Source organism: Anas platyrhynchos, chromosome 2 (genome assembly GCF_047663525.1).
Source record: "Anas platyrhynchos isolate ZD024472 breed Pekin duck chromosome 2, IASCAAS_PekinDuck_T2T, whole genome shotgun sequence".
In the NCBI taxonomy this organism is placed as follows: Eukaryota; Metazoa; Chordata; class Aves; order Anseriformes; family Anatidae; genus Anas; species Anas platyrhynchos.
In genome coordinates, this window is record NC_092588.1 from 126086895 (window position 1) to 126105846 (window position 18952).

The 18952-nt window shown below is 39.1% G+C and overlaps 1 protein-coding gene across 1 annotated transcript; it reads right to left on the reverse strand.

Annotated features, from left to right (window-relative positions):
• Nucleotides 1-517: 517 nt before the first annotated feature.
• GPNMB (glycoprotein nmb) lies at nucleotides 518-18746 on the reverse strand. The gene is made up of 11 exons (XM_005020529.6): nucleotides 18528-18746; nucleotides 13489-13638; nucleotides 12642-12785; nucleotides 11161-11334; nucleotides 9864-10022; nucleotides 9093-9401; nucleotides 7910-8020; nucleotides 7092-7194; nucleotides 6003-6208; nucleotides 3458-3545; nucleotides 518-2654 (listed from the first exon to the last, which is right to left on the reverse strand). Exons 1-11 carry the CDS (start codon nucleotides 18595-18597, stop codon nucleotides 2501-2503), a joined length of 1668 nt encoding a protein of 555 aa, XP_005020586.1. The 5' UTR covers nucleotides 18598-18746; the 3' UTR covers nucleotides 518-2500.
• Between the last annotated feature and the right edge of the window lie 206 nt (nucleotides 18747-18952).

Consider the following 18952-nt stretch of genomic DNA (forward strand, 5'->3'; position numbering starts at 1 on the left):
TATTTCTCCAAAGGGAATATTTCTCCAAAGGGAATGCCTGAAACCTATCCATATTAGAAACATAGAATATTGGGGTTGGAAGGGACCCACAAGAATCATCGAGTCCAGCTCCTCTCCCAAAACAGGACTACCCAAAAAATCACCATATGACTAAGAACACGTTTGCTGACATTCACAAATCTGTTGTTTGTCAGCTGTTCTTGCCTTTGATGGACACGAAGATCGTTTTTATCCTGATCTCTTCCAAAATTGAGTTCCACAGCCATTGTGTGGTTATCAAGGAAGTTTCCCCACTTCTCAGGTTCATGGTGCTGTTGTTCTAAGTATCCTTGAATAGCAACAGCAAACACTGCTGGATAAGCAATAATAATAAGTAATACCAGATACGCATAAGTAAACTAAGACTAAGGCAAATTCGTATCTGTTTTCTGGCGGTACGTATTGTTTTGATCAGTAATTAGAAACTCATCAAGTCGCCTATTTGACCGTCTCTTTTTGAGATAAAGGAGAAGTACTCTTTACAATCATTAGGTGGTTTATTTGTCAAGACAGCAGTTAAACGTTCATTTGTATAAAACAACAGATGTATGGAAGGGAAGTTACAGTTGAAAAGGCAAAATCAAATTATAGAAATTTAATATTCTGACATTATAGCTAAAGGAAGATAGTGTATGCTATACTGTATACACAGGTGAAAGGTGAAAAAAGTTCTTTAAGTATATCTGAGAACTGTTTTCTGTACAAAGGCCTAAGATGTCTCTGAGCTCCCAAAATGCAGTGTTCTACAGAAACAAGATGCTTTCTGCATAGAGCTTAGGTCAGCCACGTGCATCATCACTAATCCTGAGTGTTATAACTGTGATAGACATAATTTTTTCATGCTTCATTACAGATTTTCTTAAGCTTTTGACTAAACCCCTGTCCTGCAACAAGTCAAGAGTCAAACATTACAGGGGTCATAACATTCCGACAACAATTTTTGTAGGAACTGTTCTCTGTTTAAGTCAGAGAATCATTTTAGATGCCCAGTTATGGTTAGATAATAGCTTGTTATACATATGGAAGACAGAATAAAACCAAACATGGTGCTTTTAATAAAATGTCAATGTCTGAAATGGCCACAAAAGAATTAAAACAAATGGAGAATATGGAAACAAAAGAAGAAAAGAGGTTGTTGCATTTTATAGCTAAAGAACTAATCTCAGAGGTATGCCACAATCTGTATTTTTTATATCCTCAAGTCGTGTCTATGCACTCTGGGGAAGTGCTAATGAAGACTACATTCAGATTGTAAGTGACAAGCATTTGACAGGTCTACGAAGATACCAGAAAAATCTGTTTATGCTTTTTATTGCTGCAGGAACCGAGAACAATATGTATCAGAGATGTTCCAAGATACAGTAAATAAGCTAAATATATCAAAATATAGCTCTTCAAGGAACAGGATTGTGCAAAGGCATTTGCCCTTAGCTGAAAGTTAATTTCATTTTGATTAGAAACTTTAATGTTAACAGTAAGGCACTTATGAAAAACAAACTGTTTAAAGCATTTTTTGGCCTGCTTTCTCATCTCAATTAATCTTCTTAGCAACCTTTTGCCTTCCACAAATAAGATGTTCTCCTTTTCATATTATCCAGTGACCCAGTGTGCTTCCCTTCAGCAGTGTGCTTCCAGTCTTCCACTACTAAATGCCACAAAGCAGACTTAGAAGAACATACAGCTAGAACACTGTGTCACTTGGGAAAAGCTTCCATGTAAGTTTTGTTAATGCAGAATTGCAGCTACAGTGAGCAAGTCAACATGTTTTGATTTTTTGCAAAACTTTACACTTTCTATGCTTGATCATGCAAAAGCAAAAACTGGAGCACAGTGCGTTATTTACATTTAGGGGGTTTTCATTTACTTGAGTAAGTGTTCAAAGAGAAGGGATGGAGGGTCAAGCAGAAATTAGTGCTTCTTTAAAAGTAAAATGTTTCAGCAGGAATAGCCAAGCAGATGGGCTTTGTCTGTCGTGGCAATGTTTTGTTCCACAGACATAACCCGTACCTGTCCGCCTGTAGCTTGCTTTCCAGCAAAGGCATGGCTCTCACTAAGGTGGTAAACAGCTGTGCTGGACTGTGTATTTAAGACCAAATATTTACAATTCTTTATTTTCTTTGTTTAGTAATATTTTTTCCCCCTACAGGTTATGGATCTGATTAGTTTCGCAGGTAGTTAACCCAGAAGTAAGAAAACACAGATGGAGGGGGGGATTAGTTATTTAGAAAACTATATCCTAGATCACAAACAAGAACAGCAAGTGCTCAAAACTAACTGTTTTATAATAAGGACTATTTTAATATTTCTAATTGCACCAAGCCCCCCAAAGTTACCCACCAATCTATGTGTGTTTTCCCCTCGCCCCTTGTTTTTATAACAAAAACAAACCAAAACCCCAAACCATCAAGGTACAGCTCAGATATGAGTCCTGTACGTAATCTAGTAGTGTCAGACTAAAGGTTTAAACAATGCCTGGTTTGGTTTTCAAGAGAGGATTTCTCTCAGTGCTCCTAGGGAAGAAAAAGGCTTTGAAATTGCTGAAGTAAGCACTTAGTCCCTCCTGGTTCTCTGCTTGTCCTGCACTTCTCTCGATAGGTTTATATTGTTTGTATCTCCTGCAAGAGAAAGAATGTGTACAGTTAGTTGCTGGAAGACATTTAAACAAAGATCCACATGTAGTGTGCAACCAGCACGTAAGAGAGTTAATCGTGTTCATAGCATATATTCTTTTTTCTCTTTCCCTCTTAAATCCAAAAAAAAAAAAAAAAATAAATAAAAATTAGTTAGCTGTGACTAAGGCCTGGTTAATGAGAAGGCAGTGTTGCACTGAGGAGTTCTGGTGCTCCATGGAAATGTTTCTTTCTCGCCACTGGCTCTTAGGGCTGAGCACACTCTTGACTCAGGAGTCTCAGTGCAGTCTTAAAGTTTCATGAGAAATGTCCAAGCCAGAAATGCAGTAATATGTGCTTCTTTTAACCACTTTCCTGCAGCCCAGTATCCTTTTTCTAAACAATCTGTCAATTTTGTAATGAAGTATTTTGACGATTAATTCTTAATCTGTCAGTCATTCACAAACAGTACTTGTAAGAGTTTTAATGCTAAATTAAATTTCTATTTGTTAGGTTTTAATGCATATGTAAATCACATCATGCAGCTTGAATTTGCTTACTGCTTACATGCAGTTCGCAGGCTGCCTTTTATTACTAATTTTTCTAATATTTACATGTTTTGTGATGATTTTGTGGTTTAAGGCAGTAATCTCATTTTCTTGAATATTTGCTAGAATATTTGAACAGCAATAAAAAAAAAGAAACAAAAATATAGCTAACACAAACTTAAGCTGTAGGTTTTATTAATTTAAAGTAATATCCTTGTCAGTTCCTTGAACTACTTTTAATCTTAGCCACTAGTAACTTACTTGTAAAGGACAAAAGCCCCAACAGAGGCAAACACTGCCATCAACCCAAGGAAGATGAAGACACCTTTTGTTGTTCCTGGGGATGATCCTAGAGTTCAGAAATAGGTTGATTAAGTGTTAGCCTTGTTGTTACAGTAAGATAGACTTTCTAAAGAAAATGTCATTTTAATTTGATTGCTGCAAAGATTGAAGCACGCTTAATACTTCTCATATTGGAATGCAAGCTAAGCATTGGAGGTCAGTGACTTTGGCAGGCGGTGGTGTTTTCACAGCCTGATCAGTTTAACTCTCAGTACCAGCAGGCTGTGACTTGGGCTTTGGTTTTGCACGAGCCATGCTCCAGAGACACACAGTGGCCCTTCCAGTGTGGGAGGGAACTGAAGTGCTTGCTGGCATCCCACGAGGTGGTGCTAATTTGCTCCTTGCCAATCGCCTTGACCATTTGCACCAATAAGCTGTGATGTGAGAATCAACTTCTGCTTATTCTTAAGGGTGATAGCCAGGGAGAAAGGAAAAGGGAATAAAAATTGAGTTCCTTAAATGTTCTGCATCTTTGTTTCAGCCCCACATGCTAAGATAGCAAAGCATGGCTGAGAACCTGATGAACCCAGGCTCGTTTTCCTTATTTAAGAGGTGAGGGCTCTGCTTTTTTAACGTTCTCAGTTCTGGGAAATTAACTTTGGGCTTTGCCTGTCATTGAGCTCTGCCTTCTGGTTTGTCATTAAGCATTTCACTCATATCTACTCCTAATTCACTGTATATGATGGAAGAAGGTGAATCATTACAAGTATGTTTTTTGTGTTAATTTTGTGTTAAATTTGTGTTAAATATCTTAATTTTGCAGTTCGCAGACTGTACTTTGACCTATTTATTGAGTTTGCTGAGATGGATATACATTGTTGGTCCTCACATTATCTACAGTGTTTATACAGTGGAGTAATCTAGAAGTGCATGTTGGTTTCCCTTTCCATTGTATTAATTTATAGTTGATATCTATAAAATCAAGATATCAAGATATCTAAGTTGATATCTATAAAATCAAGATATCAAATCCGGATTTACCATTTATTCGTTACATGTGCCTCATGCATTTTTCAGTTTGTTGATAAAATATTTGTGAAGGCTTGCCCTCATTCCCAGTTTACACAGTATTTTTGCTGAGAGTGCAGAGATTTACATTATTTTATTAATAAGATAGATCTTTGAATTAGTTTGCAAAGGAACACACATTGATGGGCCAGGTCTAAGTCATAGGACTGCAACCCTTTCAGCAGTTTTTGTACAATGCCTGCATAACCCAGGCACAGTCCTTCTAAACTTCAAAAGACAGGTGTTCAGGTATTCTCAGGCACCAAATTATAGGATTTTCAGAAATTCATAAATACTTGCATTCCCTTGAAATGAGTAGAAAATCATGGCACACGGGAAATGGTTGGAAATGCCAGATGGGCTCCTATGGAAGGTGATTCATAACAGCAACCTTTCTTAGATCCTAATTCTGCTATGATTATAGCTGAAGCCCCAAAATACAACTTAGCTTTTCTTCCTAGAGGAAACCTCGGGAGACAGTCTTTTGGGGCTAAATTTAGTCTCTGTGAATAAAGTTTTGAAAGATCCTACTGCATGCTTATTTTCATCTTCAGGAGCCTAAATACATTTAGAGGTCAGGAATTGTGTCTTAGTCACCACAAACTGATTTAGGTACAGCTAATTTTATACCTAGATAAAATAAAAGCAGCCAAAAATACTGTGACAAATGCCCGCAAAGGGTCAGTTTCTTGGCTGATGCTAATTAAAGCACTCAGAAGAATCACTAAGATGTTGTAGTGGGAGGTCAGAAGGGGAATGGAATGGGGTGGGAGCAGAGAGACATCATGATCATTTGGGGTTCTACTTGAGACCAAGTTTAATACCTGGTTCTGTCAAAGACTGCTTGGTTAATTATGAGCAAGACACAGTTATAGTCAGCTGAACAAAAGTAAACCTTCTGTTCTGAAATAGCTGCCCTGGGCACACTTTGTAGTCAGTGAATGACACAGGCCTTTCCAGAATCTGATTCATCTTATCCCAAAGTAGAAATAGAAACCTGGTCAAGATCAATGGGCTACAGAGAGGGCTCAGGGCAGCTAGCTCAGCTGTAGGCTTTTATTCTCTTTCAAGTGAACTGAATTCCGCTCTTAGTTTCTCCTGTTCCTCCATGTGCAGAGTAGACTGGCATGTCCCTCACCTACTTTTCTGTCCAATAGAAAAAATAAACTACAGCTTAAGAGCACTATATTTTGTGATGCTGAAGGGTTTGTGCAGTTGCTGTACTCTTTAGATTGTACACATAAATCAAATCAAGTTCTAACATCTAAGGTTTCCATAGGAAAGGAGTTATCTCTTACTGTTGTATGGACTCTCACATAAGATGGCACAACCTCAGCTGAGGCCTCCAGGCATGCTAAAACCCCTAGAAACCCTCCTGTGTTCTCCCCCCAGCAGCGAAATGACCACAAGGAGAAGCTGTTCACGGACAACCCACATCAGCTCTGTGCAGACTCACCTCTGTTCACAGAAATCAGCGCGCTGGCAAGGGCTTGACTTGTGTCGTCCCCTAGGGTGATGTTTATGCAGTATGTCCCAGGTTCGTCAAAAGCTCTCCTTATGGTGAGTAAGCATTCATCGGTGATGACGACGGGGTCACATACCACACCCTGAGACACCTGGCACGTGGGGTCAGAAACTGCTGTGCAGACATCTGTGGGGAGACTGGGGTGGGAAGACAGAATGCATCACATCTGTCAAGTCCTATTAGGACAGCTTAGAGACACATTGCACCGATGCCCCAGTATTATGCTGGTGCCTGGTTACTCAAGTCAGTGATACTACAGTGATTTATGAACAAGGTATCGATATATTATCTGTACTTTATACATACCTCTATATTTTATATATACACACGTGGTGTCTATATGTCTATAAATTTGTCTGCTTGTTTCCATATTTAGCATTTTATCGTGATCACAGAAAAAAATGCCTCAAATCAGCTTATAAAGTTTGTTACCTTTAATGCACATTGTTATGAAAGAAATGAGGATTCTTATGTGTAATATCATATGCTGACAAAGTGAACACTAACTTAAGAGAGGTTAATTGTTTTCTGGTTGTGTTGCCAAGACAATTCTTGTAGTTCTCAGTCCTCTCAACTCAAATGTTCTTCCAGAAGCCAGGGATATTAGTGCAACATTTTCCTCTCCAAGAAATTGCTTGGACACACCCATTTACTCTAAGTGTCAAAAAATCATGGCCAAAAAGAAATGGTTTCCTTCCAATTTCAGTAGACTGCTTCCAATTTCACAGTGAGTGCTGAAAGCTCGTCTTTGCCAGAAAAATATAGAATTACTTCTCAATATCTAGTTCTCTTACTTTTACTTAGGCCTGCCATTTGTTCTGAATCCTAAGAGCCTGGCAATAACCTCTGTTGACATAGTTTACAAATGAGACTTGCATTATCTTTAGTTCCAGTCAAGAAATAGAAACACTGTGGTTCCCAGCTTTAGTTCATTCAGCTGCATCTAAGTGCAGACAGTGTTCCAGCACCTAATTATTTTTAAAGAGGGAAGATGATTGACAATTTCATTTACACACTTACCTCCCTTGGCAGGTAACAACAAAGTCAACCAGTGAATTTTCAGCTTGACTTTCTGTCATCTGGATGCTTGTCATCTGAATAATATTTACCTCAAGGATTCCCTCTGGAGAGGAAACAGATGTCAACTGTAGGACACATGACAAGCCTGTGTGTACAGAACCTCAAGTGTTTGGCTGATGCTCAGGTCAAGTCTTGTTTTCCATAACCTTCTCCCTCCCTCAGCACTCATTTTGAAGGGTTTGAAAGCTGTGAAATGTTCCAGTGCTTTCCCTGTGAGGTTGCTCCTTTCTGCTCCACTTTATTTTTCTTTTATAACTGGTTAGTTATTTCTATTACAAAATCACCTCCACTTCCCATTAACCACAACTTCTGTGCGTGCCAAGGTCTACTCAACCTAATGTGACCCCTCAGGCCTGTACATTTGGGGTGTGCCAGTTTCAGAAACTGGTGATACAGAAAAGAATGAAAGGTCTCACATTCCCACCAGCCGTTTCCCAGCCCAGGTGCTTAGAAACCCACGTGTAGCATAGGGGCAACCATCTGAAGGCATCAAGATCAAGGCTCAGACTCACATGTCTGAAACCAACGCACCGTAACATCTGCTACTGACCTGACCTGGTAGAATGTGTAGAAGCCAAAGAAAGCCAGTTAGCTATGTGCACATCAATCTTTAAAAATGTCAGCTATGTCCAAGAGAAGGATCTTACTGTGGGTCTCACTAATCTGATAAAAGTGTGGCTCAAGTAAACACCATCTTTACCATACGTATAGTACATTATTAGCCCCATTTTGCTCCAAGCATTGACTCGTGACCTTACCTACAATGGAGAGACCAGTTGTATAGTATCCATTTCTGTAAATATGGCAACCTCCATCAGGATTGTCTTCCATTGTCTCAGCAGCAGCAGAATAGGTTGAATTAGAAGATGCTTCAGAGATGAAGGAAGAAAAGTAGCTTTACAATGAGTTCTGCTTACAGGTATTCTGAACATGGCTATATCCTTCAACTGCATTCATGTCATACGTCATGGATTATCTTGCTTTACAGTTATGCAGTATATATTTATCCGTATGGGATCATTGTAAGAAAACACATGTGGTGAGCTGTTCTGTAGAACCCTGGAGTGGCCTAGATAGTTTCTGTGTAGTTGCCTGTCTCTGTGAAGTAAAAGTGAGACTGCAAGGTTCGGTATAATTAAACAAGTCTTTAAAACTCCCTCATCAATAGTAGAATAAATCCAAAGGCCAGTAAGAGCCTTAAAATGCTCTCTTTAAAAGTAGGTATTTTTCCATTGCTCTACATTAGAGCTAGTAGGGAAGTAGTGAAAATTCTGTCTTTCATTTTTCATTCTCACTTACCATTTCATTAAAAAAATAAAATCCTGACATTTGAAAAATATAGTCAGATTTACAATTTAATAGTGGTACTGTTCCAACTACCCAGCCTTAAACTGCAGTCCTTTTGCAAACCTTAATAAAACTTTGAGATGATAAACCAATACTGAATATAATGAAAGTTATTCGGAAATGCAGTAGTGCATAAATGTAAAGTGGAAGAGCCATTCTGGGTTAATGCCATCTGAAAATCCCATATTTTTAAATATGAGTACATTTTTTCTAGTTCAATTCAATCTCATTTAATTTGGGTTGGAAGTTAACGCAACCTAGAAAGGAACAGGCTATAAGAGTGTTCTGAAATACCTCTTCCTCACTTAAAATTTGCGTCTTACCTCAGAATATGCCTCTGAGTAGGCAAGAGTGAAACCACTTGATCTGGCAAAGCAGAAGGTAAAAAAACAAATGCGTATATGCTGAGTCCATCTGAACACCTATTTGTGCTGTCACTGTGGTGGTATAGCTAGATTTAGTGCAATCGATAATTAGGTTTTTAAATGTGTAAATGATGTCTGTGTTTATTGATTCTGTCTTTAAACCAATTTATAGACTGTTTACAGAGCTACACAGAGCTCCTAATATCACTGCTGATTGACAAACTCTTACCTGCTGAGGTGGGCAGTGGTGGCGTAGGTGTTACTGGCCTGCAAGGTACAGGTATAATAGCTTGGACAGTTAAATTCAGAGTGAAGTTTCCTTGCAGAGCATAGGTGTGGGGTGTGGTGGCACCGCTTGCTACAAATAAGCCGCTTCCATCTCCAAAGTTCCACTTGTAGGAAATGGCAGAATTATTTAGGTAGTAGCTGGGATCATGGATCTTCACATCAAATGTGATTGGCGAGTCTTTGATAAAAATGGAGTCTGAGATGTTGCGGTCATGTTTTTGGTACATACTCACAAATATTGGAATTTTTTCTGCCAGGAGAAAAGAAAAAAAGGAAGAAAATAAATAAACCATGTATATCTGGCTGCAAGCAACAAACAGCTCCAAAGCTTCTGAACAGCAACAGTCAGAATGTGAGACATTAATATTATTATATGGGTTTCCACTTTAGTTTGATTTACCGATCTGACAAGTTAATGTTAGTGGGAAACAGGTACCCAGAAAAGTACAGGAACAAATAAGGAATCACAGGCATCTGTGGAAACCATGTTTCCTCTAGTAAATCATGCTTCATCACAAAGTAGAGTTGTCAAAACTGAGACAGGTACAAACATAAATTACATTATTCAAGGCAATTTACCAGATATTTCACATTTGTATTAAGAACCTTTCTCAGCCTTCTTTTCATGCCAGATGATGTTTGTGCTGAATTCTTATAACACCTAACCAACAAATACCCCCAGTATTTTATCAGTTTATTTCAGCACACTCACCTGTTACAACATAAATGGCACTTGCTCTTGCAATTGGAATGTATGTTGAGTGCCCTCTCCTGTAAATGGATACTCCCATTACGTGTTTGCCAAGAGTGATATTTGCTGTGTTGACTGAAAAAATCACTGAAGATCGTCCAATTATTTCATAGTACTGACCTGAAACAGAACATGAACTTGTAATATGTTTTCTCCTTAAGGCCAGCTACGAAAAATCGTTTCTGAGGACCTATATCTCTGTGAATCTTAGATTGTCTAAATCAAAATGTACAGTTCAGAATTGTCTTTCAGTTATCTGGTAAGTGTTTCTAGAGCACTTTTTCAATGTGTTTACTCCCATTATTTCTGTTTTTTTTTTTTTGTTTGTTTTTTTTTTTTTGTTTGTTTGTTTTTTTTTTGTTTTTTTTTTTTTTTCCAAAGGTGTCAGATGTCCCAGATTTCACTGATCTAAGAAAGGGCATTTGCCAAGGCATCTTCATCTTTCCAAACAAATTGTGTTATGTTATTAGGATTACGTAGTGGATGGTATTACCTCTTAGGCATTTTAAGTCATCTTGTGTTTGTTTGCCTTCAGTGTAGCAAAAAGATATAATGCCTCTTGCTTCGTACCCCAGAACCCTTTGCATACATTTATTCATTTTTCTTCATGTCAGCAGACTGAGGTAGGTATCACCTCTATGTAAAATTAGGGACATTATTACTTGGAATGATACTAATGGTAATGCTGAGTTTCTCAACCTAAATCAGGATACTAAGATTCAGTATGTAGCCAATGTCAGGAATAGCTCAACCATTACATACTCACAGCTGGAAAATCAGCATCTGTGACCAGAACAGTATGACATGGTCAATGACAATTTTCACCTTCTTGCCAGAGTCAAGATGTGCTGTACCATTAAATTGATCTGAACATATACAGCTCTGTGTTCTCTCTTAAATTTAAGAATCTGAAATGGCAGTGACTGGTCAGTAAGTCATCTGACTGACCTGCCTAGACCCTCTGTTTTCCTAGGAAAGTCTCTTGAGTACTATGGAAAGGAAATTATTTTTCTTCAGTGGTAGTTCTGTGAATGCAGACTTGAAGATCTGGTAATACATGTTTTCCAAATCTAGTAGAAGATAACATAACAATTGGTGGCCTCCCTGGAAAGTGGGGAATGAATTCAGAGTCTCCACTAAAGAAGTGTGGAATCTTGTTAAGGACTTTTAACGAAAGATACTGGTGAAATGAGTTGAGGTACAGAATGAATGTAAGCTTTGCAGAATCAGCCACACTGAGGTATGTTGCAGTACTAACCGAATGTATGGAACAGGTAGACAAAGTGCCTTCTTCTCCAGCCAGGATTATGAGGGAAAGGTCTCCCATCTGGGAACACATTATGGCTGTGGTTGCCTGTGCAGTTTTCCCAGCCACAGCTGTCAATCCATTCAGTCCAGTTGTAGACATACTGATCCTGGGAAGCTGGGAAATCTAAATGTAGAAACAGGACATGTTCCTGGTCAACTGAGAATTGTGCAGTAAATGAGGAATCAGGAGGCAAACACCCCAGGTTACAGCAAAGTTTCTGCACTTAAGCAGCAGGGTAAGTGGGATATTTTTAGACTGACATTCAGTTCTCCCAAGATTGTCCTTTGTTTTTGTTTTGTTAGTTTTTGTTTTTAGTGTAAACACCACATTTTTCTTGCTTGGAACCATTTTGTTTAGAGGATTAAAAAATTAGTATAATAGGCCAGACACAATTTAAGTTGCTTGTCCAAAAATTTCTGTCAACTGCACGCAATTCTAGTGTTTCACTGAAGCTAGTGAATTTGCCCTGGCATTTGGCAAGCATAATTTTAAATTTTGAGTAGAAATGGCAGCCATGGAAACACTGTGAGGAAGTGACTTATTTTGTTTTGTCAAAATAATTTTCTATGGCACCTTTAAATAACTTAGACATGAATTTCAGTTCCTTTCTGAATAATGAAAAGACAGTTTCCTTCCTCAAACTGCACAACAGACATTAAGTAGAAAATGGTTATCAACAGTTAACAAAGCATTAGATGGTGATAAAGTAGAACATAGGCTGAAAAAAATGTTGATATGCCTTGAAATGAAAATTACTGGCAGCTTCAAACATTGAAGTCATTATGTTTTTGGTTTTTTTTTTTTTTTTTCCTCATGGAGCATATACATAACATAAAAAAGGTGATTCTCTGATGAAGAGATTGCTTGTTTTTTAAATGCTTTATTTATTTTTCTTCTTGTTTCCAATTCTTAAAATGGGGGAATGTGAGACTTACACTTTCTTGTGAGTTTTCCAAGATACAAAAGATTGCTAGTGAGTTCTACAGTATGTAATTAAAAAAAAAAAAAAGCAACAACAACTCAATTTTATAAATAGACAGTTTTGCAAATTTTGACAAAAACAGTGTGACTGAGAGATCAGTTGAACCTGTACTCTCCCAGGGACTGTTCAACCTTGCGATTGAGCTGAAAAGCAGCACCAGTTTTGTTAGGAAGCCAAATTAAAGCCAATTAAAGTATTTTGGGAAGCCATTTTTATACTCAAGACAAATCTCCTTAAATTACTTGGTCATTATATGTAACAGGTGCAGAATGCTAAAAATACTACAGTGATCTTCTGAGGAACGAAAAAGGTACGACCCAGGCTAGACACTAGTGTAGTTATCAGTTAAAAGCACCATGACTGTTCACGATTTCAAAGATTTATGGTGCTTTCACACCAGTACAGTAGTGAGACGCATGTACAGTGCATGCAGATTGCCATTACTTACCCGGGGTACAGTTTCTCTTGTAGATAATGTTGCCATCGTTATCTTCCTCCTGGCACTTGGGAAACTGGAGAGTCACAACAAAGGTCACATTGGATCCTACCAGTGCTGGGCTATCAGTGACCAGTTTGGCTGTCACTCTTCCTCCTGTAAAAAACAAAATTGGTCTTCACAGCATTAATGGATGCATCAGAGCAGCAGCTACCTGCAGCTGTGCACCCTTTACCTTAGGAATGTTTTGTTTATTCCTCCTTTATTTCCAAGGGAATTTCTGCTCCTCACTCATTTGTGCTCTCATCAAAGTCCCAATTTAGGACAATAGGGATTCATCATTTTCCCCCATGTAACTTACTGATCTGTCATTCATTTCCTTCTTAGAGCTAAGAATGAGCTTTTTACCCATGGAGTTGATAGATTCCAAAGCAAAATATTTTTATTTCTCCCCAGCTGTTAGACCTCAGCTCAGAGCAGATGATAATAAACAGGCTCTACACAGAAGTTGTTAACCTGAAACCCACAGTACCCTACTGAGGTAGAAGTTGAAGCTGCATATCCTGTAGGGCATGCTTCAAAGAAAGGGTTATCCTAGAGCCCTGGCCATCAATACATCTTAATAAGTATTCATGTCTGAGGCTATGAGCTATGGGAAAGCATTTACTGTAACAACTCACTATTCTGCTGCTTCAGATAGCGTTCCGGTAATGGCATCAATCCCAATTGTCTCTACTTTGCTCTTGCTTGCAGCAGCTGTGAACATTGCACTTATGAAAAATGCACTGCAGCACCCGCACTCTTCAGTGGAGTGGGTTTTATGGCCAATTTTCTCAGTGAACTGCATATGTGCAATTACCTTTCCAGCAGTCCTTCCACCTGGGATCATCTTCCTCCCAGACAGGATAAAGGTTTTCATTCCAGTTATTTTGATCGCTAGACCAGCCTTGTACCTGCTTGTAGGATGCAACAGGAGGATTTCTTCCATTGCTCAGCACATCTTGAAACCCTGGATAGAAAAGCAAACATGCAATGGGCTACTATGTTCCCTCCTGCCCTATAAAGCATTGTGCCCGTGCTGAACAGCTGTCTCATTGTGGCTGTATTTTTGTGCTGCTTAGAAAACTCTTTGCCAGTGGAATGTTACAGAATTTTGTCACTGCAGCTCTGGACATTTAAATCAGCTACAACCAGCACAAAGACAATTCTGCCACTGACAGCCTGACATTTTTCTGCTTGCACTATTGCAGGCTCCCCACAGGAAGAATGCAAAGTTTTACAACATTTTGACCATCTCAGAGCAATTGTTCTTATGAATGGAGATAACCGTGCAACAGTCAGGCCAGTTGTAAAGAGGCTGCTTGACTGCTGTTGCTGACTGCTTTGTGCTTGACTGGTAATAAATCTGTGACTGAAAGGGTAGCAGGCTAAATTCCCTGTGTGTCTGGGTTGTGCTCTAGTGGAAGTTATGCTAGGAATGAATTTTGACCCAGTGAGGCTTTTCTGGTGAGCTGGCTGGTGGTTTGGGTGGGAGGGGTGGAACCAATCGTAACAGAAGCTGGCATTTCCAGAAAAGGAAATTCAGAACTGAGTAGTAAATTCAATGTGTTTGTAATATAACAACAAAAACATATTAGCTCCACGCCTATTACTTTAAAATGGCTCAGATTAAATAACTTTAATAACCTCTTTCTTCTCATATTACTACAAATGATGGACTCAAACTTTTCCCAGGCCTTCGAGGATCCCTCTTTCTCTCACAAAGTACTCACACAATGGGAAGCAAAATAAATATCCAAGTAACCTGTAGGAACATGTCAGACACTGGAGGATGCCACAGAAGCATGTTCATAAGCCGGCTGACAGGCAGAGTTCCATTAAAGCCTGGAGGCTTTAAACAACCCTGTCATGTTAATCAGGTAACTGCTGGGTGTGCCATTCTGTCACAAGATCAAGGGAGTTAGGATTTCTGCTTCTCGTGACTTTTAAAGTTACCAGATGCTGGATGCTTCTGAGATTTATACCCAAGTACAGCAAAGAATTGGTTGATTTCAAGGAAAATGCAGAGAGTTATAAAGAAGGACAGGAATGGCCCTACGTGGTGTTACAAAACCAAGTGTGTTGGAGTTTCTCCCACTTTTGGAAAAGGTGCAGAGCAGGTGCAGCCAGTCTAAGCACGGTCTTTATGGGCATGTGACTCCTAATTTTACTGCAAGGAAGAGCCAGAAAAACGGCACTAAAGAAGAGGTAGGAGTTGTTTTCTCTTGGCGTTTTGCCACCCAGAGAAATTTCAGCTGGGCAGGACTTCCCTCAGCCAGTCCCATCTCAGTGGTCACTCTGAAGTGATGCTGGTAGCTTTCTCCCTAGTCTCTTGAGGTTTGAGGACTGATAGGTCAGAGGAAAAGGGCAAATTTTAGAGATTTTATGAGACATCATCTCCCATACTCTTTTGCCCTACAGGAACTCCTCACAGCCTCACTTAGACCACTTGGATCAAGACTTTCCTGAAGAGTTAATATATTTTGATGTGAGCAGAGCATAACATCATGACTGGTATTTACTCAGTGGCCTGTATCACATGCTCTATTATTTTCAGTCTTGGTCAGAAGCAGAGTTGGGTAATACTGTCCTTCAGAAACTTTTCTCAGGGGGAAAAAAACAACAGATTAGAGACTATAAAATATTTCACAAAGGCTTATCAAGCTTAATTGCATTTTATGTCAAGAAATTAATTTCATCTTATTTGAAAGTAAGTAGTCAGGGATTTTTTTTCCTAGTTTTTCCCATTCTCTTTGATTTTATTGAAAAATTATGTAAAGATTACGATGTTTTGATTTTGCAAGTTCAAAACATTTCAATCATTTTTTTCTCCCAAGTATTCATTTCATCAAAAAGAGATGGAACACTTTTAACTTTATAAATGCTTTTAATTTTGAATAACAATTTTTGAATTCAGAAGTCATTTTTTTTGGTCCAGCTTTACTAATAACCATGGTCACTGCTTCTAAATCACAAGCTCCTTGGGCATTTCTGTGCCTCCCTGATGTGCTTTGTGTATTTCAATCAAATATAAAACATTTCACAAGCTTCAGAACTAGACAAAGGCATTTTTAAGATGAGCAAATACTTTAGCTCTAGTTTTTCTAACACATGGAACTGAAGATTTTCCATTGCTAAATCTAAAGTAATGCATTTATTCTTCAGCAACAACAACAACAAAATAAATAAAAAAACACACACAAAAAATAAACAAAACACAACCAACCTAAAGAAAATCCAGCCCAAAGCACTCAAGAACAGATGTTGGTCATAATATAAAATTAGAGCGATTCAGTTCAAAATAGACAGTAATAAAACAATCTAAGGAAATGATTTCTATAATAGTTTCGGTGAGGTGGTCATAGGAGAAAAGATCTTAACTTCAATAGGCTTTCTTCTTTCTCATTCTGGTTTTCATTTTGGTGAAAAATACAGAAAAGTCAAGAAGTTCAGCATTTCCTGTGATAGTGTGTTAGCCATGATAGAGAGAAAGTGAATGTTAGAATAGCAATAAAAAGATGACATAGTTAAAGAGCAGAATGGGACAAGGCTGATGTTATGGCTAAGCTAAGAACACAGAAAATAATGTAACCTTACCGAAGTTGCATGTAGGAACATAATAAAGCAGGACAGAAGAGACTTTGAGAAACAACTTGCAAAAACATAAAACCTACTAATTAATCTTTTAAAATACAAAAGTAGTAGAAAGCTTGCCAGCAAGTCTGTAGGGCCAATAGATGAAATAGATACAGAAGAAGCATTCAAGGAAGAAAAAGCAATGGCACAAAAATAATATACATTAGTTTACATTTTCTTTCACAAAGGAGGAGCCTGAGAGACTTCTGTGCCAGAGTTTTTCTTTACGATGATGGAGAATCTCTCTCAAAATGAAGTGTTGGCACAAAAGAAGAATTACAGAAGAAATTAACAAACAAAAGAGTTGTCTAGCTCAGGTGGCTCAAAAGGTGTGGAAGTTATTCAAGAGTGAAGTAAATGAGCTGCTAACCACAGCATGTAAAGTCTTGCTTAAAACTGCTTCAGTGGCTGTGAAACAAAAGTTGGCAACTGTGATGACAGTTTTTAAAAACATTTCCAGGGAAGATTTAGAGGATTACAAAAAGTGTGATACTCAAATTGGACAAGCTGGTAGAAACAGCAGTGAAGAACAGAATTAGCAGATACAGGGGATTAATATGATTTTCTGTAAAAGGAGTGCGTTCCTCACAAATATACTCAAGTTTTGCTGAGGGAGCCAGAGAGCGCGTAACCTGTTGGTTACAGTCTGCCTGAGTTCCAGGCAGCATTTGGTGAGGCTCCTTGCTAAAGGCGCATAAAGGAGCTAAGTTTCCATGGGACAAGAAGGATTTCACATGAGTAAATGATTGCTTAGGATGTTTGAAAGCTGTGAGCAAGCGGCTAGTTTCCACCATTGATGAAATAATTTTAAATGTTAATAATCTGGAAAACAGGTAAACAGTGAAGTTCTTTACTCTGCCAAAGACAGCATGATAAAGTAGTAGAGAGGAGGACTGGATGAGACTCAATGACTCAACAATGTAACAACATGAAATTCAGCATGGTTAAATGTAACTTTAGGTAAAGTTAAAGAATGAGAGGCTCTAAACTAGCTATTGCCACTCAGAAATGAGATCTTGTAGCTTTATAGTTTTGAATGCAGTGCTCGGGAATAGTTGAAAACCTAGGAAAAGGTTAGAGAACGGAGATCAAAATGTCTTTACAGCATTGTATAATTCCATGTGTGCTCGTGTCTTGAATACCGTATGCTGCTCTGTTCTCTGCAGCTCAAGCAGGGTGTAAAAGAGCTAAAAAAATTACAGAGAAAGGTGGCAAGGATGCTGCAAAGGGATGGAATCATTTCCATATGAGGAACAGCTAAATAGACCATGTCTTGAGCCTACAGAAGAAGTGACAGAGGAGAGTATAAAAACAGAATCAAGAACAGCATGGTGAAAGAAGCAATTTTTCAGTTTCTGAAAGCACAAAAGTTAAGGACAATCAAATGAAACCAGCAGGTTATAGGTTCTAAGCACACACACACTAAAGAAAAAAAAAAGATATTTCTTCATGCAAGGCACAGTTAAGCTGTGAAATTTCTTGTTGGCAGGATGTTGTGCGTGCTCAAAATTTACATGGGCTACCGCCAAAACCTGAGTGCACAAACTGGCAGAAGAGAAGTCCAGTAAAAACTGTTAAATACAATGGTTCTACATCTGACCAAGGAAGTTTTGGTGCTATAAATCACTGAAGGCTGGGGAAGTGTCCTCGGTAAATGCCATTGTACACTTGTCCAATTCTACATCTATGACTTTTCCCCACTGGAGGCAGGTGCAAGGCTAGCGGTATGCGCAATCTCAGCTCTTTCTTCAGTTTCTTTCTCTCAGATGCTGGAACTTGACCCTAAATTCCCATTTCTGGGTTCCTAGCACCAAGCTCAGTGAGTCAGCGTAAGACTGTAAACCAAGCTGGAGTCTGGGAAGAAGACCAGGACCAGTCCAGTGCCCATCCACCACAGCTGGAAGGTCCAGCTCCTTGACTGGGCTCCTTGAGGTTCAGGATGCAGAGGTTTGGTGGCTTCTCCCAGACACAGCTGAGCAGACTATGAGAAATCCACACTGCCTCTGTCTTTTTGGCCAGGTTTGAACTGGGGAAATATTGTTAGGAATTGAGGAAATGAACCCCAAAGCTCCAGTCAACTGTCTATCTGCCAGGAGACAACCGGACAGCTCTTGGCATCTTCCTACAGACAGTAGAGCTACGGGAACCACCACGCCTGCAAGGAGCGGCAGGTTTTACAGCACAGTCTCAGGACAGGAGAGAGGAAAGGGATGAAGGACTCACGCGTGGCAGCAGCACAGAGCACCACTTCGACCAGGAGCAGGAATCCGAGGTAGCGGCAAGCCCCGCTCATGGTGTGAGGGATCGTACGTCGGGTCGGTGCGCACGGAGGAGTGGAGGGCACCCAGCTCCTGCACGCAGCAACTCCGTCGGTCTCCGCTGAGAAGTGAGAATAAAGTTTCTCCGCTGCGCAGCTCTCCAATTAAATGAAGGGCCCCGGGACTCATCATGTGATGGAATTAAGCAGAGATGCATGATTTTGTCTTCAGCTTCTTTCGGCTCATGTGCTTATGACTCACTCCTTTTGCTTTCAGCATTCCCTGGGATTTCTGAGAGACCTGTTTAGAGCCACACCATTTACCTTGCAGGCATTTTTATACTAGTTTTATAGTATGATCAATTTTGGTACTTAATTTGTTTTTAAATTA

Bases quoted from the DNA above. Each gene is read 5' to 3' on its own strand.
- GPNMB (XM_005020529.6), bottom strand. From the start codon at position 18,597: ATGAGCGGGGCTTGCCGCTACCTCGGATTCCTGCTCCTGGTCGAAGTG. The intron at 10,023-11,160 runs GTTAGTACTGCA...GTTCTGTTTCAG, and splicing joins CTACCTGTTCCATACATTCG to GTCAGTACTATGAAATAATT. The intron at 3,546-6,002 runs GTGAGTCTGCAC...TCTGAACTCTAG, and splicing joins GCTGATTTCTGTGAACAGAG to GATCATCCCCAGGAACAACA.